The sequence below is a fragment of the Biomphalaria glabrata genome, chromosome 8 (genome assembly GCF_947242115.1).
Source record: "Biomphalaria glabrata chromosome 8, xgBioGlab47.1, whole genome shotgun sequence".
Lineage (NCBI taxonomy): Eukaryota > Metazoa > Mollusca > Gastropoda > Planorbidae > Biomphalaria > Biomphalaria glabrata.
Window position 1 is genome coordinate 27,292,657 of NC_074718.1, and position 24,816 is coordinate 27,317,472.

The 24,816-nt window shown below is 33.6% G+C and overlaps 1 protein-coding gene across 3 annotated transcripts in view; it reads left to right on the forward strand.

Annotated features, from left to right (window-relative positions):
* LOC106072781 (multidrug resistance-associated protein 1-like) overlaps window positions 1-24,816 on the forward strand; it is a 55,832-nt gene that overhangs the window by 9,841 nt on the left and 21,175 nt on the right. For all 3 annotated transcript variants that reach the window (XM_056037916.1, XM_056037915.1, XM_056037917.1), the window contains 17 exons: window positions 86-208; window positions 906-963; window positions 1,177-1,308; window positions 1,477-1,665; window positions 2,039-2,176; window positions 2,411-2,557; window positions 2,769-2,907; window positions 3,221-3,284; window positions 3,420-3,546; window positions 4,298-4,474; window positions 4,623-4,790; window positions 20,541-20,721; window positions 21,184-21,289; window positions 21,404-21,524; window positions 22,014-22,245; window positions 22,653-22,963; window positions 24,396-24,595. In XM_056037916.1, the coding sequence (XP_055893891.1) occupies window positions 86-208; window positions 906-963; window positions 1,177-1,308; window positions 1,477-1,665; window positions 2,039-2,176; window positions 2,411-2,557; window positions 2,769-2,907; window positions 3,221-3,284; window positions 3,420-3,546; window positions 4,298-4,474; window positions 4,623-4,790; window positions 20,541-20,721; window positions 21,184-21,289; window positions 21,404-21,524; window positions 22,014-22,245; window positions 22,653-22,963; window positions 24,396-24,595 (2,613 nt within the window). The remainder of the gene's footprint in view (window positions 1-85; window positions 209-905; window positions 964-1,176; window positions 1,309-1,476; window positions 1,666-2,038; window positions 2,177-2,410; window positions 2,558-2,768; window positions 2,908-3,220; window positions 3,285-3,419; window positions 3,547-4,297; window positions 4,475-4,622; window positions 4,791-20,540; window positions 20,722-21,183; window positions 21,290-21,403; window positions 21,525-22,013; window positions 22,246-22,652; window positions 22,964-24,395; window positions 24,596-24,816) is intronic.

The window sequence follows — 24,816 nt, forward strand, 5'->3', positions numbered from 1 at the left end:
TAACTAAGGCTTAAGTTTTGTTTTTTTTAAAAGTAGATCTGACAATACTTCAGTTTAATGTTGATTTCATTATGTCATGCACCAGATCATTGATCAACTATGTGCAGAAGAAAGAAACCCATACAGTGTGGCAGGCGTATGCACTTGTGACATGCTTCTTTGTTGTCTCTTTCATTCATTCCTTGCTCTTCAACCAAAACTCTTACAGGTCAGTACTACTGTAGGACTTGAGACATGTCTCTTTTCATGTCATTTATTTACGTACAACATATAGGATACTCAGAACATTATTATTTTCATGCAATATTTCCTACATATTAAAATACATTTCATCAAAGAATTTCATCAGTAGGTCTAAAATTAAGTAGGATGTCATACTGCATCTATACCAGTTGTATTAAATTATTGCTTAAAAGATCATTATTATTATAGATCATTGTTTAACAGCTATAGCAGCATTTTTCAATTGGTGAACTTGTAGCTTGCTTTCATAATACAACAACTATTAGATGAGGATAATAAAAGCTGATTGAAATGTTGAATCTTTCTCTATTGGTTACAAAGACTTTACAGTTTTCTATACAATTGAAATTCAAAGAAAAGCTTCCTCTCAATAGAGGCATAGACAGTAAAAGACACATATGTTGCCTAACATTAGGTGTTGCAAAATATATTTGTTAAAGATATGTCTCAGCCACTATAAATATTCCAGTCTTCCTTAATCTTTTGGCAATAAAACTTTTTTTTTTTAAATGCATTATAGTTTTTTTTTTTTTTTTTTTAAATTGGACTGTAAGATATGACTCAAAAATCTGAATAAGACTTTAAAAAAAGATCTGCCTTCACTTTAAATTTTCTTATTGGTACTGTCATAATATTTGTACAATCTTTTTTGTTTTTCTCAGAGGTTCATGTGTTGGCATGAAAGTGAAGACAGGATTGATTTCTGCTGTCTACAGAAAGGTAAGTAGAAGCTTCCGGCATTTTTGTGATGTCTTGTAAATAAAACATAATTAACCTTTTTTGTCAATAAGGTACACAGAATTAGGTGTATCTTTTACATTTAGCAATGTAAAAAAAATTCATTTAGACATCAAATGTAATGGTTTAAAATTATTTGAATCATAGGAGGTTCATTTTTACTTCTGAGAACAAAATTGATTTGAATATCCCCAGTCATTAAGCATGAGTAACGAAACCAAAAAGAAATTTACTGTTGGAACAATAGTCAATCTGATGTCTTTGGACTGTCAGGTTCTGCAGGATGTCACTTCTAATCTTTATTTGTTAGTTTCAACTCCAGTTCAGGTTAGTCTGTCACCCTAGTGGCTAAGATGGTTACCCAGTCATTACAGATATTGTTACTAACTACTTGTTTTATTTATTTCTTTATTAGTTGAGTATATTGCATATCATTTCCTGCACTATAAAACATGGTGTAATATATTCCTTATGCTTTTGTTTGTATATTTAAAGATTGGTGTAGCATTCTATTTCTTAAACAATGCCCTGGGAGTTTCCTTTGTTGCTGGGGTGGCTGTTATTGTTGCGCTGATCCCCCTGAATGCCAAAGTCTCCCTACTAGCAAAGAGAGCTCAGTCTGAACAGTTGACAGTCAAAGATGAAAGACTTCGAACAATGAATGAAATGTTGAATGGCATCAAGGTTAGAGGAAAACAACTTATTCTGAAAACCTAATTTATAACTTAAACTTTCTTTCCTTTAACAAAAAAAAAATTAATAAAGGAATATTGATTTGGAAACATAATTAACATGATTGAGTAATATCAGACTATTACTAGAGATGAGATTGCTTCGGACTTGACATTCAATTTCATTGTAGGGTGAACTAGACTTTTTCAGAAAAAAACAAAACTTTAAAGCAGCAATTTTACTTTTAAAACTGAGCTTTTAATTATTCCTTTTATAAAATATGCCTCATTGGTCTTAGATTGAAACATTTTTTAAACAAGTCTAAAGGATGTTTAATTGATTTTATTCAAATATTGCTTTTGGGACCTTTCTTTTGGTAATACAGGTGCTTAAGTTGTATGCATGGGAGACAACTTTTGAACAGCAGATTCAATCTTTAAGACATAGAGAAGTACAGCTGCTAAGAACTGTGGCCATACTTAATGTCATCAGTGTATTCAGTTGGCTTTGTTCACCTGTACTGGTAGGTCCTGCTCCTAATGTAACATCTGCCTTTTTTTGTATAAATAAATACCAGATATGTTTGTCACAAAGGAATACAACAAAACTATGACAATAAAATGTAACAAGTGATAACTATTATATGTCTTACACTATTTTGTAATATGAAGTAGGATCCTATGTTTAGTTTGGATAAAAAGACAGATTTATTTTTAGCATAAATGTTTTAAAAAAAATTTTGTTTGGTCCTTATTAGGTGACAACAATTACCTTTATCACCTATATCTACCGGTCCAGTCCACACAGTCTGGATGCCAACACAGCTTTTGTCTCTCTGATCTTGTTCAATATTCTCTCTGTACCAATGCACAAACTTCCAAACATCATTTCTGACCTAATTTCAGTAAGTAGTCAAATATGTTGTGCCTAAAAAAAACACATAACTTTAAGATATTCATCAGTTTGGTAAGTATGAATTTACTTGTGTAATAATGATGTAATGTTTATTATTTGGTTGGTAATTATTTGTGTTTACCTTATCAGGACTAAAAAGTATGTCTACTTCTTTAGATAATTTTTTTTTCTTTCATTTAAATTCATGTCTATTTCATCAGGCTCATGTTTCTATCAAAAGGCTGAAAGATTTTTTGTGCAGTGAAAATCTCAGCCAAAATCGTTCTGGCAGAGAAAACAGGAAGGACAGAATGTTCTATGAAGGCCAGTTCAAACAGATCAGGACTAGAAATGAAACATGTAGGCTAAACAAAATATTTTGCTAGAAAAGGCAAAATATATTTTTGGAATTCATTAAATGGAAATGATAAACTAAAGATGAAAAAAAAGCATTTTGTCCACACATAACTCCTGACTTAAAGTTGAACTATATTTTATTTACTAAAAATTATATTAGACACACATAACTCCTGACTTAAAGTTGAACTATATTTTATTTACTAAAAATTATATTAGACATTTTCTTGCTTCTGTAACTGTGAAATTATTTACTTTTCTAAAGGCCATTAAATTTTGTTCCAATATTTTATCTGATAATGATTTTTGTATGTAGATGCTATTGCAATATCTTCTGGTACATTTCGCTGGGATAGAAGTTCACAGCCAGTTTTAAAGAGGTAAGCTTTTAAAACATTTATGAATATAGTATGTGATATTTTTATTGCTTTTGAGCCTAACATTTAAAAAAATGTGTTTACATTGTCTGCATGGCAAATGTCCCAAGAGTCTGGAAAACATTGTTTACTTTACAGCATCAACCTTAACATCCCTCAAGGTAAACTTGTAGCCCTGGTTGGCCATATTGGTTCTGGGAAATCTTCCTTATTGTCTGCCTTGTTAGGAGAAATGGACAAAGTATGTGGTGATGTTCTGGTCAAGGTAAGTGTTTAAAGTGTCTGATAAAAACCAGTCACTCGTTAAAGGTTGAAATGAAGTTTTTGTTTGATCATTTTGGTTTTTACTTTTTAACAACTATGTGTATATCTGACCAAATTATTACCTTTTTTTACCATGCCTCCTATTAGCTTACAAACTCTACATGGTTTAGGAATCAAATGGGGGCACACTGGATGTCTTTTGCAAACAGCTGTTAAAAGTTTCCTAGAACTATATCTCTGGGGGGAAAAAACAACTACTTAATTGGCCTCACAGTGAAAACTCTGGTTTGACTATTATAATTTAAAAAAAATACATGAATATTTTGCACTTTATCTTGAGCAGAAATCATTAGCTGGACTGTTAATAGAAAAACATGATTATGCAAAGACTATTTGAAGCATTACAAGCCAAATAACTAGAATGAGAAATAATAGACCATTGTTAGCTTCATACTGGAAGATTTGATTTTTAAAACTTTTGCTATTTGGACATATTTTTACTTACTGTATCATAGTGTCATCATTTTCTTCAAACTTTTCCCTCGTGTGTTTAGTTTTTAGTAAGTTCCCCTCAGACTTTGCAATCTTTAGGGAAGATGTTGTAAAGATCATCTGTTTTTTTTTGGGCCATCAGTTAATGAGGGTGTCATATGTCCAGCACAATGACCATCTGCTTTACTTTCCTCAACTTATGTCAGGTATTAGTGGTTATTGTGATTTATTCACTTTTTTTCTTCCAATTTTGTTTTCAGGGTCAAATAGCTTACTTACCACAGCAAGCCTGGATTCAGAACAAAAGCATCAAACAGAACATTTTATTTGGTAGACAGTACCACCAGCATCATTATAACAAAGTGATTAAAGGCTGTGCTTTACATACAGACCTGGAACACTTTATTGGGGGAGACAAAGCAGAAGTGGGAGAAAATGTAAGTGGCTATTGGCTAGAATATTTTGTACAAGGATTTGGGTCTCTCTACTTTTAAGTCTTATTTCAGTCAAAGTTTTTCAAACTCATATAGATCTTTGTACTTGTTTCAAACATAAATTTTAATGGGACAGTTTATATTTTCCTAGGGCATCAATTTGAGTGGTGGACAGAAACAGAGAGTCTCATTGGCTAGAACTGTTTATGGTGAGTCCGATGTGCTACTGCTTGATGATCCCCTAAGTTCACTAGACATGCACGTTGGTAAACACATCTTCAAGAATGTCATCAGCAACTCTGGACTGCTCAAAACAAAGGTCACTAGTCTTAAAGTATTGTTTTTACAAAGCTTATATCAATTTACTCTTGTCTGTCTGTCTGGTTAAAAGTTGTACACATTATTTCTCCCACACTCAATCTTGGATAAAGCTAAAATTTAGCACAATCATTAATTTTATCTGGCAACACAAGAATAAAAAAAAAATAACCAACTTAGTTTATTAACTATTGGTAATAATTTTGTTTGGTATCTGAAACAAGGGAAAGAATTAATACTTGACTGAAGTGGTGGTATAAGCCAAATTAGTCCCCTTTTTAGGCCGTCCACTGAGTCTTAGTGAACATAATATGAAAAAAAGGACGAGACTATAGAAACAATAGATAACTATACAATCTTACATAGACATAGACTCTCCACTAGAAACCATAAGTTCGAATTCAGGTTATTCCCCCTTTTTTTTTATTTTTATAAATGCTTTTTACAAAGCTTATATTAACTTAATGTCTGTCATTCTCAGATCAAGACATGAATCAATAAAAAAAAGTAACAAATTAGACAATTAATTAATGGTAATTAATTACCAGTAATTAATTAGTTTGTTTGATACCAACATGGTAAACTAATATTTCAGTATTCACAGATATGGCTAAATTTGTTTGGTCTTGTCCCATTATATAATTAATGCGATTTCTCCTTCACATATTCTCTGATCAAGTTGATACATTAAACAATTATTTATTATACCTAACAAAACATGAATCAATAAACAAAAATACTCAATTAGTCAATTAATTATTGGAAATTAATTATTTTGTTTGATATCAAATAAGGGAAATAACTTGTATTTTGATATAGTTTTTAGGGCAGAGCTTTGCCCCTTTAGATAAGCTTTTTTTTTTTTTAACAAATTTTTTTGTTTAATAATTTGCTTGTTTATTGTTAGTCTAGATCTATTACACATTTAATTAAATGACAGCCAAACTAATTGATACAACTATGTTTAATGTAAGCTTTGTTTTTTAGAAAAGCTTTTTTTTAAATATATATTTTCTTGCTTTTCTTGTTGAGCTGTAAAAACAAAAAATAACACTACACACTAGTCAGTATCTTATATGTTGATGAAATGTTATAGGTCAGGAAGAGTTGTGCCCATGCACAGGGGAAACTACTCCAGTAATCAAGATGGCTAATTAAACTTGTTTGTGTTTACCTGAGAGTGTTCTTATTTCAAGTGTATTTATATTTAAGTGTCCATCGTAACATGGTGGCAGCGGTGTACACATCTAATAAAGGTAAACGATAACCTAGCGAAACTTGGAGGAAAATATAAGAAATCAGTAGCTAAAATGGCAACTGCTAACAGATATTTCCCAGTACTGCAACCGCTATTGCAAACAGGCAATATGGCGGCCAATTGGAAAAGATTCAGAAGAGACTGGGATAACTATGAAAAGGCCACGAAACTCACAACAGAGACAGAAGATATACGTGTAGCAACACTAATGACCATAATTGGAAGTGAGGCAGCAGCCGTGTCTGATTCATTTGGAAAAGGGCAGGAGACAAAAATAAATGAAATTTTAAAGAGTTTTGAAGAGTTCTATGTTGGGAGAACCAACGAAACATATGAGAGATATGTCTTCAATACGAGAAGACAAGAAGAGGACGAGAACATTGACTCTTACATAACTGCTCTGAAAAAACTGGCAAGCAGCTGCAATTTTGATAAACTAGAAGAGAGTCTGATTAGGGACCGAATTATCTTAGGGGTTAGAAGTGAACAATTGAAGAGGAAACTGTTGCAAGACGATAAACTAACCCTACAGAAATGCATAGACGTGTTTAGGATATATGAAAGATCACAAAGACAAATGAAGGATATCAGAGAAGGAAGAAATGAACTTTTGGACAAACCAACGATTGAAAGAATCTCAACATCTAAGTCAGGCCCAAAATACAGAAAGGAATATCAACAGAGTGACAAAGGGCCAAGACAAAGGAAAACATGTAAATTTTGCAAGGGCGACCATGAATACATAAAGGAAAAATGTCCGGCCTGGGGAAAATCATGTCACATTTGTGGAGGCAGGAATCATTTCGCCTCAGTCTGCAAAAAGAAAATATACAGCATTACTCAAGCAAAGACACAGAGTAACATAGACTCAGACACAGAAGAAGATGAAGTTACACTCCAAACTGAATGGGTAATGGCAATGAATGGCCCCAAAAAGCATAGGATGACGGCCGTTATGATGATCAACAACCAAAGAGTCAGATTCCAAGTGGACAGTACCGCCGACGTCAATACCATAAACGAAATATATGTGTGCCCAGACCAGATAGTACAGACGTCCCAGAGGTTAACTATGTAGAATAAGACGGTAATGGAGCCAAAAGGAAAAGCTACGTTGGTAACCACCAATCTAAAGACCAATGAGAAATTCAATGTAGAGTATGTGGTAGTACCAAATGATCTAACATGCTTGCTAGAATTATCAACTCTGAGGAAGATGAAACTCATTCACATAAATGAAGACCCATTTATTGCCAAAGTCGAAGCCACAGGAAGCAAACATCAAAACATTGACGCACTCGGTGACTTGGGCGTGGCTACATTGAAAATAGACAAAACAGTGAAGCCCAAAGTCCTACCATGCAGAAGAATTCCGATAGCATTAAAAGAGAAAGTCAGAGCTGAACTAAACTCATTAGTTCAACGAGGAATTCTGGAAAGAATAACTGAACCCACAGAGTGGGTTAGCCAAATGGCATTGATAGAGAAATCAGATGGCAGCATCAGAATCTGCATTGATCCTCAACCCTTGAACAAGGCACTATTGAGGGAGCATTACAACCTAACAACACTAGAAGACATTTTGGAAAAATGGGTAACGCCAAGATATTTAGCAAAGTCGACATTCAGGAAGCTTTTTGGCATATCAAACTAGACCCGGACTCATCAGGTCTCACTGCAATGGCGACCCCATTCGGTAGATACAAATGGAATAGACTTCCCTTTGGTCTCAAAGTAAGTTCGGAAGTCTTTCAAAGACATTTGAATGATGCTTTGGAGGGACTAACAGGATGTTTTAACGTGGTGGATGATATAATGGTAATTGGAAAGGGGGACACAGTAGAAGAGGCTCGCAAAAATCATGAGGAAAACCTATCAAAATTACTCAATAGGCTAAAGGAAAAAAACATCAGACTAAATGAAAAGATATCAGCATTCCGAAAGTCAGAAATTGTGTTTTTGGGACACATTATTTCCCAGTCAGGAATAAAACCAGACCCAAACAAGGTGAGAGCCATAACAAATCTAAAAACCCCTGGTTCGGAGATTTTGTGGAATGATACAATATCTATCAAGATTCATCCCTGGACTTTCAACAGACCTACAACCAATAACAGAACTGACTAAGAAACACAAGCTATTCGTGTGGTCGAATGACTGTGAGAAAGCATTTAATAGTGTCAAACAGAAGATATCCAATCATGGAACCCTAAGTTATTTCGACCCAGAGAAGAAAGTAACTATTCAGGTGGACAGCAGTCAAAATGGCCTAGGAGCTGTACTCCTACAAGATGACAAACCCATAGCATACACATCAAGATCACTCACAGAGCCTCAGAAAAAGTGGGCTTAAATCAAAAAGGAACTCTTGGCTGTAGCAGTAGCTCTAGAAAAATTTGACCAGTACACGTACGGCAGAACAATAATAATACAGAATGATCATAAACCATTGGAAAATATACTCAATAAACCCCTCAGTTGTGCACCTAAAAGGCTTCAAAGCTTAATGATGCGTTTGTACCGATACGATGTTCAGTACCAGTATACCAAAGGAAACAGATTACAGATTGTTGACACGCTAAGCAGAGACCCTTTGCCAGAGCAGGAAGATTTTCCTGACACCTCTATCAACACTGTGGGACTGGCCCTCCCAGATATAATGTTAGATAAAGTTAAAGATGCAGTCAAAATAGACAATGAGATGCAGATGTTGAAACAGTACATACTGAACGGTTGGCCAGACAAGCATCATATTGTACCAGAACTCAAACAGTATTGGTCACTTGCAGATGTACTGACCTATGAGGATGGCCTTCTAATGAAAGGGGAGAGAATAGTTATCCCAAGAGCATTAAGAAAAGAATTTGAAACCAAACTACATGCAGCATATTTAGGGTATGATGCCATGATGAGAAGAGCAAGGGACGCAGTTTACTGACCAGGAATAGCGGCAAGAATAAAAGAAATAGCTAATGCATGCCAACCTTGTCAGCAAAGTAAACCTGCAAACCAGAAAGAAAGCTTAATACAGCATAATGAGGGTTCAAATCCCTGGGACAAAGTTGGAATAGATTTGTTTCAAATATTTGACCAACAATACCTTGCCATAGTTGACTACTATTCAAATTTTATTGAAGTAGAACATTTGCACAAGACAACAAGTCAAGTTGTTATAAGAAAACTAAAAAATGTGTTTGCCAGATATGGGGTCCCCAAAGTGTGCATCAGTGATTTTGGACCTCAGTTTTCATCTGCTGAATTCACCACATTTATGGAAGCATGGGGTGTCCACCATTTAAAATCCTCACCAGGACATCATCAGTCAAACGGCAAGGCAGAGGCAGCAGTGAAAATATTAAAGAATCTGATGAAAAAATCCAAAGAAAGTAAGTCAGATGCCTATGAAGCCCTACTAGAGTTTAGAAATACACCCAGGCAAGATACCAATTTGAGTCCGGCTCAGATGCTCTTTGGAAGGGCAACAAGAACGCTATTGCCAAGAAGAGAGCATCCTGCAAGAATGTCACACCAAGAAGCCATGGCCAAACGGGAGAAGCGACAGCAAAGTGTCAGAAAACACTACAACAAAACAGCCCTTGACATGAAGCTTATAAACGTCGGGACAGAAAGTCTTCTATCAATCACCAAACGATACTACGTGGAGACACGGCAGAGTATGTCGGAAAGTAAACGAACGTGCCTACATTATAGAAGGTGAAAATGGTTTCAAGTACCAACGAAACAGAAGGCACCTAAGACCTGACACCACTAACAACATAGACTTTTCTCAAGATAAAGTAATTGTACTGACATTTTCCCAGACGCAGAGAATGAGTGTATTAACAGTCCACCCAACGCCCAAAATACTCACCAGTATTCTCTGTGGCCTAGGGCCACTCTCCAGAAAACGTCGAGATATGAACTGTACTTATTTACAGTTGGAAATAGTTTTTTTGATCTGAGTGTAGTTATTTCACTTGGAACATATTTATGGTTGTAAATCGTTTTGTCCATTTGATTATATTATTTATTTATTTTTTTTGCAACTTTTTTTTTTTTTTATAATTTTTTTTTGGGAGGAGAGGGGATGTTGATGGAATGTTATAGGTCAGGTAGAGTTGTGCCCATGCACAGGGGAAACTACTCCAGTAATCAAGATGGCTAATTAAACTTGTTTGTGTTTACCTGAGAGTATTCTTATTTCAAGTGTATTTATATTTAAGTGTCCATCGTAACATTATATGTTATATTTTTAGTAATTTTTATTATCCTAGCAATTGCGGGGCCCTATGCGAAACGGGTTGCGCGGGGCCTATTCTGGGTAGGGATAAGGATAATAAGTGAAATTTAAGATTTGTTTAAAAAAATAAATTCCTTTTTGCATTTTATAAATTTTTAACTAAGTACAAAATCACGATTATATTTACTTTACTTTACGAGCCTTGTGTGTAGCAAAGTCATACAGTAGATCATCAAAATTCTGTTTCCTACATAGATCACGCTCAATATCAAGAATTGTCACATTGTTCAATCTGTCTTCGTGAATTGTTGACCTTAAGTAATTCTTGATTAGTTTAGGATGCGAGAAACTTTTTTCACAAGATGCCACAGTTACAGTTTAAATCTCAGCTGCAAGGAGTAAATTGCAGTGTTCACAATTCTGTTGAAGCATTTTATCCTGTAGCCATCTTCAGCTTTTCGATGTGTGGAGTTTTCCACAGATTTATCATACTGCCTTTTCCTTGACTTTTGGCTGGAAAGATTGCAACAACATCCATGTTTCCAGCCAACTATTTTCGCTGTCACAAGAAGAAACAACAGGAAGAAACTTAAAACGTTCATATACAACCACAAGCTCTTTCGCATGAACCCTTATCTGAGAGATACCGATAACATCTGCTCGTTGTGACTTATGGCTGGAGTACAATCCAATATCACTGCATTCTTGATGTCTTGAAGGATAGAATTCACAACAGCATCAGCTACTACAGTAATAAGTTAATTTTGAATCTTCTTTCCCAGGTAACGATCATGAATTTCTGCATTGGTAACACGTCGAATTTGTTCCCTCATTACTGGATCAAACTTTGCGAGTAATTCTACTAGACCAGGAAATTCCCATTACTTGGCTCTTTAAGTCTTTCAATGGTCCCTCTGAAAGCTAAATTGTGCTTCGCTAGAAATCGTACAATTGCAACTAGTCCAACGTTTAGTTTCAGAATAAAGCATCTCCTGGTGAACTTTGTCAATGCCTGTTTTTTTTTTTTTTTTTACTTAGTCCTGCTCCAGCTTCACAGCAGCTGGTCATGGCGTCTAAATGCCTTTGCGATTTTTCATGCTCTGCTAGCCTTGTGGTACAGCTTTGCCACTAGTCAAATCCTTCATTTAAAAAGGAACTTTTTTGTTTTTCCAGTAGACAACAGTAGAAACAATAGATCTTGTCTGCTGACACAGAATATATCAGCCAAGGACGCAAAACACTTTAACCATTACTCAGGTTTGGTTTGCAATGCATTGAAGAGAAATGTCTACTGTGATGTTGCTTATTCAGGCTGTCTTGAAGTCAACTATGGATGACTGTTGGATTTCAACCAAATTACTCTGCAAGCGTTTGAGTATAGATGTTCGGGTGTATTCCGTGTAGTTGAACAACAATACAGACAGGAACAATTAACATCGGTTTTTAACTAGTGAAGAGATGTAGTCAACTCTGATGAACTATTCAACATGTATTTATTCTGATAAAAAGGCCACAGTAGGAGTCTCTGTCACTAAACACGTCGTTACCCTGGAGTGTTCTATCGCTAACTGATTTTCCGGTCTCTAACCCAACATATCCCAAACGTCACTAGTCCTGTTCAATATGCGTCTTCTATGGTGCGTCGCTAAATAACTAACCTATATAAATAAGGTGTCTAACAGATTCCTCCCCCCCTTGAAAAAAAAAATATGTCAATATTTTTCCACTACTGTCAAGTCTTACAAGGGCATTTTCAATTTAAGGGGAAGACAACAAACATAAAAATCTTGACATCTTCATCTTGACATCTTCATCTTGACTTGACAGTTCCTCATATTCAATGTCAATGTTCATAACATTCCAGAATCATCTTCATTAGTACACAGTTCATCATAAAAGAAAATGTGGCATCTTATGGGCACGTCACACGTCACAAGTGTTCTTCACTGGCAATAATCTGATAAAATACAATATTTCAAAAAACAATTATAGACTTTATTTACACATTCAATAAATTTTTTCTTACCACCCTTTTATACGCTTTTGTCCATTTTTCTTTTATACTCACCCTTTTCCATAGAACTAACTTTCGTCAATGATATATGAAGTGATTCACACAAAAAAAAATATCCATACTTACTTTTAAATGCTTAACATCAACTTTACTTATCTCCCTTTTTCATAACATATAAATGGTGTCAATATATTAATATATATTACATAATCAATATAATCATAGTTTATTTACGAACTTATTTCATTTCAATGTCATTCTAGACAATAGATCAGCTACAATATTCACAGATCCACTAATAGCTTTCACTTCAAATTTATATTCCTGTAGTGCTAAGAACCATCTATAAACACGACTGTTTTTCATGCTCTTTTGCTGTATATACTGAATAGGTTTATGATCAGTTAATAATATGAATTTCCTTCCTATTAGATAGCTCTCTAGCTTAGTAATTACCCATATTACAGCTAAGGCTTCTCTTTCAATGACACTATATTTTTTTTTTGCCTCTGACAATTTTCTGCTTACATATAATATAGGATGTAAGGTATCATAGTTCTGCATTAGACAACCACCAATAGCATTACCAGATGCATCAGTTGTGACATAAAATATTTTGTCTTTATCAGGTAGTCTTAATATTAGTTCATGACTAAAAACATCTTTAATTCTGTCAATAGCTTTCACACATTCCTCATTGCAAACTACTTTTTGAGGTTTTCCTTTTTTAAGTAAGTCATTTAATGGATTCACTATTTCTGCTAAGTTCTTTATAAACTTTCTGTAATAATTTACTATTCCTAATATGCTTTTAATTTGTCTTTTTGTTGTAGGTATTTCAATATTAAGTACTTTCTTTATGTTATCTTCAATAGGGCTAATCATGTTGTTATTTACTTTATGTCCTAGAAAAATTATTTCCTCCAATCCTATTTCTACTTTTTCTGCTTGAATTGTAAGTCCACTTTCTTTTATTATTTTGAACACTTCTTTTACATCTACCAAATGTTCCTCCCAACTATTATTAAAAATACATATGTCATCCAAATAGCAAATAACATTTTCTTTGTTTCCAATTATCATGTTCATCATTCTATTAAATGTGGCAGGTGCATTTACTAATCCAAAACTCATATAATTCCATTGAAAAATACCATATGGTGTTACAAATGCTGTGTAAGGTTTTGCATTTTCTGTTAAAGGTATTTGCCAATAACCTTTAGTTAAATCCAATTTAGTAAAAAAATTTGCTCCATTTAATTTATGTAAAATATCCTCTATATTTGGCATTGGATATGGGTCAAATTCTGTGATGTTGTTAAGTTTCCTATAATCAATACATAACCTTATATCTCCATTCTTCTTTTTGGCTATCACAATTGGTGAAGCATAAGGAGATGTTGATGGTTCAATTATACCTGATTCTAGTAAATTGTCTATTTCTTTCTTTACTTTGTCTTGTAAATGTAGCGGTATTCTATATGGCTTAAGCTTGATAGGTTTTGGATCTGTTACTTTAATGTCATGTTTAATAATATTAGTTTTTCCTGGTATGCTGGAAAAAATTTCTTTGTATTCCTGTATTATTTTAGTTATGTCTTTTGACTTTTCCTTAGTTAAATTATTAAGATTAATCTTTTGCCAAGTTTGATTCTCTTTTGTTTCTATTACAGGTATTTCCTTAATATCATTTTCATTGTGATTTTCATTTGTTATTATCATAAAGCATTCTTCTCTTTCTGAAAATGTATTTTCTATTTTCTCCTGAATGTTTTGTATCAACTCATCTTCTCTATCATGATACAGTTTCAAATTATTTATGTGATATGTTTTAATTTTCCCATTTATTTCAATTTGATAATTCACATCACTAATTTGTTTTATCACTTTAAATGGACCTTTCCATTGTTTACCAATTTTATTTTTTCAGGTCATTTATTAATATTAATACATTGTTTCCTACTTCTAGTGTTTTCAATTGTCTTTTCTTATTTAGATTCTCATGAGCACTTTGTTTGTACTTCTTGTTGTTGTTATATGCTTGAGTCCATATTTCTTTCAATTCTGTTGTGATTGTTGTTTCACTGTCATTATTTAATTTATTCTCATTGCCTATTAGATTTTCTTTAAAAACATCTAATTCATCTCTGGGTTTTCTTCCATGTATTATTTCATATGGTGAAAATTGTGTTGCTTCATGGATGTTGTTTCTATGAGCAAATAGTACATAGTTAATGTAATGATCCCACTTGTTCTGATTATTCTGAATTATTTTTGTTAGTGATCTTTTTAATGAACCACCATATCGTTCACATAAACCATTACTCTCTGGGTGGTAAACCGAAGAGTATATGTGTTGTATATTGTATTGTTTAGTCCATTTCTTAAATTGTTCTGACTTAAACTGAGATCCCTGATCACTCAATATAATTTTAGGTATACCATGTCTTGTAATAACTTTTTGAGTTATGGCATTAATGATATTCTCTGCACTTGTATTTGATAATGGGATTGCCTCTGGGTATCTACTAAACATGTCTATTACTGTTAGAATGTATTTGTTATTATTTTCAGTTTGAATTAAAGGACCTATTAAATCAATAGATACTTTCTGAAATGGTTCTGTAGATTCATCCATTTCTTGAATGGGTGCTTTATTCACTAGGCTTTTGTTTGATCTCTTTTGACATATGTCACATGAGTTTATGTATTTATTTATTGTTGCTTTCATTTTGGGCCAGAATACTTGTTTTGACAAATTCCTATAACATTTCTTTACTCCCCTATGTGCTGCTAAATTATTATCATGTGTCATGATTAAAACATCTTTCCAATATTTCTGTGGTAAGACAAGTTGTTTTATTTTCTTGTTATCATTACTTGTTTGTCTAAATAATATTTTATTCTCTATACAAAATTTCTCCATTGGATTATTATTGTTTTTATCTGATATTCTTGAATAAATTTTCCCAATAATATTGTCATTCATTTGTTCTAATGCAAATGTGGGTGTTGTTTCTTTTTCACTTTGAGATATTTGTGTTTCAAGACTATTTTGTGTTTCATTTTCTATCTCTCTTTCCTTAACATCTGTATTTTCTATTTGTATTACTTTACTGGTTTCTTTTTCTTCATCATTACTTATTACATTTATTGTATTTTCCTGTTTCTCATCTTGTTTATCCATTGATCTTGTTATTATCATACTTGTTATATTTTGTGTTTCTATGTTTTCATGATTTTGTCTTATGTTTTTGTATTTGTTTTGCCAGTCTTCTAATTCTTTTCTTGAACATTCTTTAACTCCTTTTATGTTTCCTACTAACATATCATATCTCATTTCTGGTATTGCAATGCCATCACAATAACCAGTGAAAAATGGAGTTTCAATGTACACCCTTATAGCTTTAAATTCCCTTACGGTGCCATCTGCTAATTCTACTTTCTTAGTAAACCCTTTATACCAATGAGGTTTGACAAATTTAGTTTTTACTGCCAAGGTGTTACAACCTGAATCCCTGATTAATTCCACCGGAATTCTATCTACAAACCCTGGGTACACTGCAAAATTGTTCCTATTTCCTTCCATGAAATATACCCTATCTGTACCTTTATTTTTGTATTCCCTACTGTAACTCCTATTTCTATAATTTCCCCTGTCATTCCTATCTCTACTCCTATATCTACTGTTATTTTGTTCATTGTATCTATTTCTACTTCCAGACCTACTATTCCCTCTTCTACAGTTAGCTGCTATATGACCTTTTCCTTGACATTTAAAACAGGTTATTTCACTATATTTTCTATTTCCACTATTTGATCTGTTTCTATTTCTACTTCTATCAACATTTTCTTTGGTGTATCCTATTAAATCTACTTTGCTCTTATCTCTATCAGAAAATGGTTTATTTGGATAGGCATTTTTGTATACTCTCATTATTTCTGTTATTTCATCTATAGTTTTTGGGTTTCTTTCTCTAATAAAAGATTGTAATTGAGGATCACATTTATTTACAAAGTTGTCCACTAGAATAAAATTTTTTAATCCCTCATAAGAGTTATTCACTTTTTCTAATTTTACTCACTTATTGAAAAAATCCTTTTCCATATTAATAGTAGTTTGGGGTTCTATTTCTAATGATGGTATATTGTCAAAATATTTCTTTCTAAAAGTTGTAGCATTATGACCATATGCATTCAATAATTCTCTTTTTAAAACCTGATAGCTATCATCAATATGATGGTCATGATTTTGGCATATTGTTAAAGCTTGGCCATGAACAAAGTCTATCAGTATTTCAGACCATTCTTCTTCAGGCATATTAAATGTAGACATTTTTGCCTCATATCTTTTCAAAAAATCACCAATGTCATCCTTCTGTTCATCAAAACTTTGTATTTTTCTCTTTAGCCATGTCTGTGAATTAGGGTTGTCTCTTCGTGTGGTAATATTATTTGAATTATTTGTGTTATTTCCTTGTTCAGTTTGAGCTCTGGCTTGTGCTGCATCCAATCTCATCTTCTCCATTTTAGCTTCATGCTCTCTATTTTTTTCTCTCTCTTTGTCTTGTCTATCTTGGTCCTCTTTTTGCTTCTCATATTCTTCCTTTCTGATCCTTTCTTGTCTCTGACGTTCTGTTTCTTCCCTCACAACTTGCTGTACATAAGCTGCTAAGTCCTTTCCTTTTAACTCCATGGCCTTTCCATCCTGCATAGCTGTTTCCTTAACCTCCTTAAGGTCCACATATGATGATGTAGCCATTGTGTTTTATATTTTATATATATTTTTACTTAGCCTATATTGGTTATGGCTATACTTTAAACTTATTTTATATTTAGGTTTTTACACACTTTTATACCAGTTTTAAGTGTTATGTCTCTATAGATTTAGTAAATAAGTAAATCTAGTCTGAGTTATATTCAGATCTGTATATTAGGTCTAGTATCACACAAATTTAAATCTAGTATATTATAGTATGTATAATAATACCTTTTAGATCTATAGTTATTAGACTATTAGATCTAGTATGAATAACTATGATCAATTTTAAAATTTGATGTGACTGAAGTGTCTAGAGTAAATTCAAAGACTGTCTAGAGTAGATAAGATAGATTATCATAGATTTCTTAGATCCAATCCAGAAATTATGGTTCTATTTAACCATACGAAATAAATATGTGTATACAATGTCAAATATATCTTCAACAAGATATATATATCTAGAATGTACTACCTTCATTCATCTTTTAATTAATAATATTTCAAATTAGAGTCTAGATGATTTAATTGTACCAAAGAGATGTACAAAATTTGTAGATCTATATTTAGCCAGACGACAGTGTTTGACTACGATGCCAGTTTCGGCATTATTCTCATGGCAAAATCATATTTGATTTTAACCGCTCAAACTAAAATTATTTTAGTCTGATTCACAATGAAAGAATCCTACCCGTACTTTCTATCATTAAGTGAAAAAAAATACAGATCTAATTAAATTAATAAAAATAAATAATTTAAAATAATATAAACAAATGAAATAATTAAATGAGACTATCACTATGGGTTGGGATATGACAATATGGCACACAATGATAACGTCACGAAGTAACTAGGCAACAACGGATATGACGTTTACACAAACAAAACAAATTACAATCCTAAACGTATAATATAGCTTTTCATCTAAATTATGTCTTTACCCCGAACGGGTTTAAGGCTTCAGCACCACCTGAATTTTACTCAGGCTAACATACCAAATTTAGACGAAATCTATTTCTAAGGGCAATCTAAACATATACTAATAAGAAAAATGGCACTTAGCTTTTGATAAGAAAGATCCCTTTGTTCGGACTCCCGAATATGCTAGATCACAACAAATTCCACTGCCTCTCTTCCAGTTCTGACTCTGTTCTCCGGTGCTACCAGTATCCCACGTAATGCCACAGATGTCCTGATATGCCACAGCAAAATGTTTCAGTTTCTTCGACGACTGTTGATGACCGTATGTGTAGTTCCAACGACTTTGTGTACACAGTTACTGACGAATAGGTTAACGGTTCTTCTGGTGATGACTTGATTTGTGTAGACGACTACTGACAAATAACAGTCTCTTGACGGCAACTTGATCTGGACGACTGACGAATAACGAATTTCTTGACGATGACTTGATCTGGGCTGACGAATAACGGCTTTCTTGACGATGACTTGATCTGGGCTGACGAATAACGACTTTCTTGACGATGACTTGATCTGGGCTGACGAATAACGATTCTCTAAAATAGTTCACTGCTTCTGCTGCTACTCTGGTAGTACGACGAAGTTTGCTGTTGTACTCTGCTTCACTAGACCAAACTGTCCAATGTAGACTAGGTGAGACCAAGGTCACCTCCGACGACGTTCCGTTATACGACTAACGGTTTTCAACGAAATTAAGTGGATGTAGCTGTTTCCACAACTTCACTATCAACAAGTCTAGATATAGTCTAGACCGACGAATACTAGATATATCAATATTCAGCAGCGAAAAATACGATTTTACTAACCTTCCAAAGGTTAAACACAGTGACCGTTATAAAAGTGGCAAGCAACCGGTTCAATGAGCAAACTGCTCCACAAGAATCTCTCAAAGGGTAAGACGACAGAGCGATTTCGATTTAGTTAGCTACCAAACTTGTAGTACTCACAATACTTCTGACAGCGGGCAAACTGTCCTTCTCGAAACTGACGAGGTAAAACTTGATACTCGATGTGGCTCCTACGACGAAGAAAAAATATGTCCAACAGGTTCACTAACGATCTCTCACCCGTTATGAATGAACGGTTTCTCTGGTTGTAGGTCGATTCAGCATATGAAGATCAGGCGTTGCGATGATTACGGTCCTGACGAAGGTCACCCTGAGTTAACGGCTCGTTGAACGTGCGATCAAACAGGCGACGACTGCATGTAGATCCAGAACAAAGTCACTCTGCGATGATGCTGTGTTCAGCCGTACTCCGATGAAATCTTATATCTTCGAGTGCACGACCCTCACCTGAGTAAACGTTCTGCTTCGAGGTCCGGTACGATGTTCGGCTTCGAGGTTCGGGCTTCGAGCGTCGGGGGTCCGGGTTCGGGGTCGCCACTGTGATGTTGCTTATTCAGGCTGTCTTGAAGTCAACTATGGATGACTGTTGGATTTCAACCAAATTACTCTGCAAGCGTTTGAGTATAGATGTTCGGGTGTATTCCGTGTAGTTGAACAACAATACAGACAGGAACAATTAACATCGGTTTTTAACTAGTGAAGAGATGTAGTCAACTCTGATGAACTATTCAACATGTATTTATTCTGATAAAAAGGCCACAGTAGGAGTCTCTGTCACTAAACACGTCGTTACCCTGGAGTGTTCTATCGCTAACTGATTTTCCGGTCTCTAACCCAACATATCCCAAACGTCACTAGTCCCGTTCAATATGCGTCTTCTATGGTGCGTCGCTAAATAACTAACCTATATAAATAAGGTGTCTAACACTACCAACCTTATTTTTCAGAAACTTCTTCAAAGTAATCTCAGGTGGACCTTTTTGTAATAAATATACAAGATCTTTCCATTTTTTCTAGACACATGGCAGGATAATCCAGATTTCTCAATGATTCGACCACATTTAGCTCATCTATAACTACATGTTGATCAGTTATTACATTATTGCCTTCATTTCTTACGACATGTTGATCAGTTGTTAGAGTTACATCATTTTCTTCTTCTCTTACGACATTCACCACTGCAGTTTTTGCACTCTTCATAAAATCTGTTTCAGCTGTCTCACTAGAAGTGATTATGTTGTCATTTTTGGGTTTTGATCGCTTTAAAAACGTATTCTAGTTCTATTGGAACTTTCTTTTCGGTTAAAATTCGCACTATTATTAGATTTTTATTTAAATATGAAAGCTGACAATGCTTTTTTTTTATTTGCGTAAGATTTGTGTTTTCCATATATCAATTTTGTATAATTTTCAGGAGATTTTAAAAATAATTTCCACGACTTTTTCGTTTATTTTGCATCATTATGCAATTACAGATATACTTAGCGTGGGGCCTATGAAAGCGCGGGGCCCACTGCGGCCGCATAGGTTGCAGTGGCTTAAGACCGGCCCTGGTTACATGGTTCAGTAGTACCGTTTGTTTTTTTAAATTTGATTTAAATGATGGGATCAGTTCTTGCTTTTATAAATAATATAAAAAATATTTTTGTTTCAGACCAGACTTCTAGTTACACATGGAGTTCACTGGCTTCCTATGGTCGACTTCATCCTGGTATTACAACATGGTCAAATTATTCAGTCTGGAACTTATGAAAACCTTATTGCCAGAGATGGACCCTTTGCTCAATTGCTCAAAAGTTATCTGTTGAATGAAGATATTGAAGATGATCCTGAAAGTAACTATACAATGCTCTGTATTAACTTTTCATGTTGCCTTTTATTTGTAAGAGTTCTTAAACCAATAATTGTCTACTGGCATGTGCATTTTATAGTTAACAACTTTCTTCTTTTAGTTGATACATTCCATTTCACTTTTAAATAAAATGAATCAATTGTTCAAATAAGCCTTAGCCAAATAGATTTTTAAAAATTTATAAAAAAGAGACAAAATCATGTGGAATAATTTTACATTTAAATAATTATTCTTTTTAAAAACATGATTAACTTTTTGAATGTATGATTTTGTATTAAAAATGTAATAGCATCTATATCCTGCTGTCCTCTGCAACTTTTACTGGATGCCATTGGTTATTATAGCTATCAAATACTAATATCTTTTAAAGGGTTAAACAAACTTAAGTAGCACTTGTCTACTACAAATAACTATCTAAAATGTCCTCTTCTATTTGTACATTTAGTTAATTACATCAGGTCAGAGATGTGGAGGAAGGTGGACAGTGTAACCTCTGATGGTTTAACTTCAGCAGAAGAGGACGAGAGGCCAAGGCGCAGGAGAGTTTTAAGGTTCAACATTTGATAGATGAAACAAAATAAAAAAAAATTTTTAAAACATACCTTGAATATCTTATTTATGCTAGACCCAGCATAATTATTATTTTTAAAAAATTTTCCATTTAGACGCGCTACAAGAGATTCAATGACAGACTCCTCAACTACTGAAGACAGACAAGCAAGAGATTCTAACTTGAATGGACTGACTGAGGGACTGATTGAAGAGGAACAGTGTGCTAAAGGAAAGGTACTAGACATTTTTTTATTGGAACATAAGAAAAACTTACAAAATTAGAGATAAGCTGTATTTTAAAGTTTTTTTTTGTTTAATGACTTTTATTGTGGAGAAAATCTTGACACAAGTAATTCCTTATAGTATATTCTTATTACTAATTAAGCAGAGTTGTTAATTTAAGCAGTTTCACATTAGATTTAATAGTTATACTGAATATTTGAGTAAAGAACTAAAAAAAACAACAATTAAGACTTGTAGATACTAGTCTTTTACTGTATATTTAAATAGATAACATAATGAAATTTGTTTTAAAACAACAAAAAAAATTCTATCTTTAACTAAACTATATCTGTAAGCAGCATTGCTATATGCATGAATCTTTACATTTGTATATATGTATATTTGTATATTTATTGAATTATTTACTAAATATCTGTTTAAATATTTGTGTAGATCATGAAATTCCTATCTGCCAGTATAATTGTTTGTATTTGTATTTAGATCAAAGGAGCTGTAATCTGTGAGTTTATCAGAGCCTATGGTGTCATCTATGCTGTTTTTCTGGTGGTCTCACTCATCTTATACCAGAGTGTGAGTGCTGCAGCCAGTGTGTGGCTGTCTACTTGGACTGATGACCCCTACCTGCTAAACCTAACTCTGTCCACCACCGATTTGTACGAGAGTAAAACCTGGACATATTTAGCAGTATACAGTTCACTGGGCTTTGTACAGGGTGAGTCTGGCTGGTTAAATTAAGCTGTGGTAATCCACATAGCGCAGGCTTTGTTAGTATTTGCAGCTTTAACTTTTACTGTGAAGGGATTAAAAATCCTAAGAAATGTTGAATACTTTGAAGCTTATCAACATTCTACAATTACAGCAACACTTTAAAAAGGCAGACTTTCCATCTAAATGATGCTTAATGGTGTACGAATGAAAATGGTGTATAAAAACTAAAATTCACACCCAAGCTTATATGTTTAGATAATATTGAAACATCTTCTTGGGCTATAGACTTGTATTTAAAAGAACATTAAAATAGAAGGAGGTAGTGAAGTAGCTCAGTGCCTTTGATAGCATTCAGTTATATATATATATATCAAAACTTTTGATTATAATTGAGTTTATTTAATTCTACAGCTATTTGCGCTTTAGGTTTTATTGGCAATATTTCTTTGAGAATGGTGGCTGCAGCTCGACGCTTACACAATAAACTGTTGAACAATATCATGCGTCAGCCCATGAACTTTTTTGAAAATACTCCTCATGGCAGGATCATCAACAGATTTTCCAGGGATGTTGAAATGATAGACAACAGCATGTCTCGCCTTGTCCGGACATTTTCCCAACACTTGTTTATTGTCATCAGTGTACTTGTCATCATCAGCTACACAACTCCTGTTTTCATAGCTGCTGCTTGCCCTGTCATGTTGATATATTACCTTATCCAGGTCAGGAAATGGTTACATTTAGTTTTTAAATATCTTTTAGCTTTCTATTGAGAGAGATTTTCTCCCTTAAATCATATCATAAGACTTTAAAGATTTTAGTCTCTTTTATATGTTTTGGATGTTCTTTTAGATTTAAGTCTTATTACTAAGACTAAGATAATTTTTGAACCCAAATTTTCTGAGACCATCGAATGACAGTCCAGATGCCATCCTAAAATTTTAATCTGGATTTACAAAACACTTGTTTAAGATTGTTCTTTATTGATTTCTCATCAGCTTTTAATACCATACAACTTCATTTACTTATTTAAAAAAATGAAAGCCTTGAAGATAAGTCCATACATAATACTATGGACTAATGAATTTTTGACCCAGAGATCTCAGAGGGTTAGGGAAAAATATGTAATATCAAATGCATGCATAGTTAACACAGGAGCGCCCCAGAGGGGCTGTGACATTGCCATTGTGGTTTATTTTGTACACCAATGATTTTCAATCCGATTGTCCTTTTTGCTCCTTCACAAAATTTGCTGATGATGCAGCCCTTCTTACCCTGCTCTCAGAGAGCTCAGATGTAAATGAGTATTTCAGAGAAATAGAACATATTGAAAAACTCTGTAAAGATAATTTTTTATTATTAAATGTAAAAAAAACCCCAAAGAAATGATAATTGATTTTTGTAGGGAAAAGAAGGAAAATGATATTGTTTCTGTAGCTGGAGAGACTATTAAATTGGGAAACTTTTAAATACCTTGGTACTATCCTAGACAATAAACTAAATTTTACTGCAAATACTGATTATATTAGCAAAAAAGGGCAGCAAAGTTAAAGATTACTGAGAAAACTGTCCTTGTTTAATGTTAACGAAAAGGCCTTGACTATGTTTTATCACGCTCACATCTGCACTATTTTAAGTTTTAGTATCATGGCAATCTGAGCATTTAAAATAAAAATAAACTTCATAGAATCCTAAATACTGGTGGTAAAATCATTGGCAAAAATCAAACCCCATTTGGACAGCTGTTTGAGACAAACATCTATAAAAAAACTAAAAAGATTCTAGAAATAGCAAATCATCCTTTGGGTCAGGATTTTGTGATTTTACCATCACAAAGGATATACAAGATACCGATAGCAAAGACAGACACAAACACTCTTTTGTTCCCCTGGCAATCAAATCATTAAATAGAAACAATCTGATATAAACTTTTCACATGTAAATTATGAATGAGTCTGGAGTGAATGTACAGTTGTTTTTTTATAGTTATGATGTTTTGTTTGGTGTAATGCACAAATTGTAAGACAAATTTCCTTACGGACAACAAAGATTATTATTGTTATTATTATACCACAGAACCAGGGAGTTATTATTGTTAGAAAAAATGTGAAGTTGTAGTTGAAACCTCAAATTAATGAATGCAAATTTGTTTAGAAACTGTATGTGCCAACTTCTAGACAGCTTAGACGCAACGAGTCCATCACCAAGTCTCCGATCTACTCACACTTCAGTGAAACATTAAGAGGTGCTCATGTGATCAGAGCCTTCAATGTTGGGGAGAGGTTCATCCTTGAGTCCCAGTACAAAGTTGATGTCAATAATGCATATCTCTATGCTTCCACATCAGCTTCCAGGTTAGGCAATTAGTTTCTCTCTTATAAATCCTAAACAGACTAAGCATTACCAATTCAATTAGTTGTATCTGAAATTCTGTTCACCCAGTAGTAGTGCACAACCACATAATAATTTAACTTGTATGCCTTTTTTTGGTACTTTTTTTTTATAAATATTAGAAAAATTAAATCAATTTATTTTTATTTCCTATATACACATTCATTTTAAACTACAACCCCAT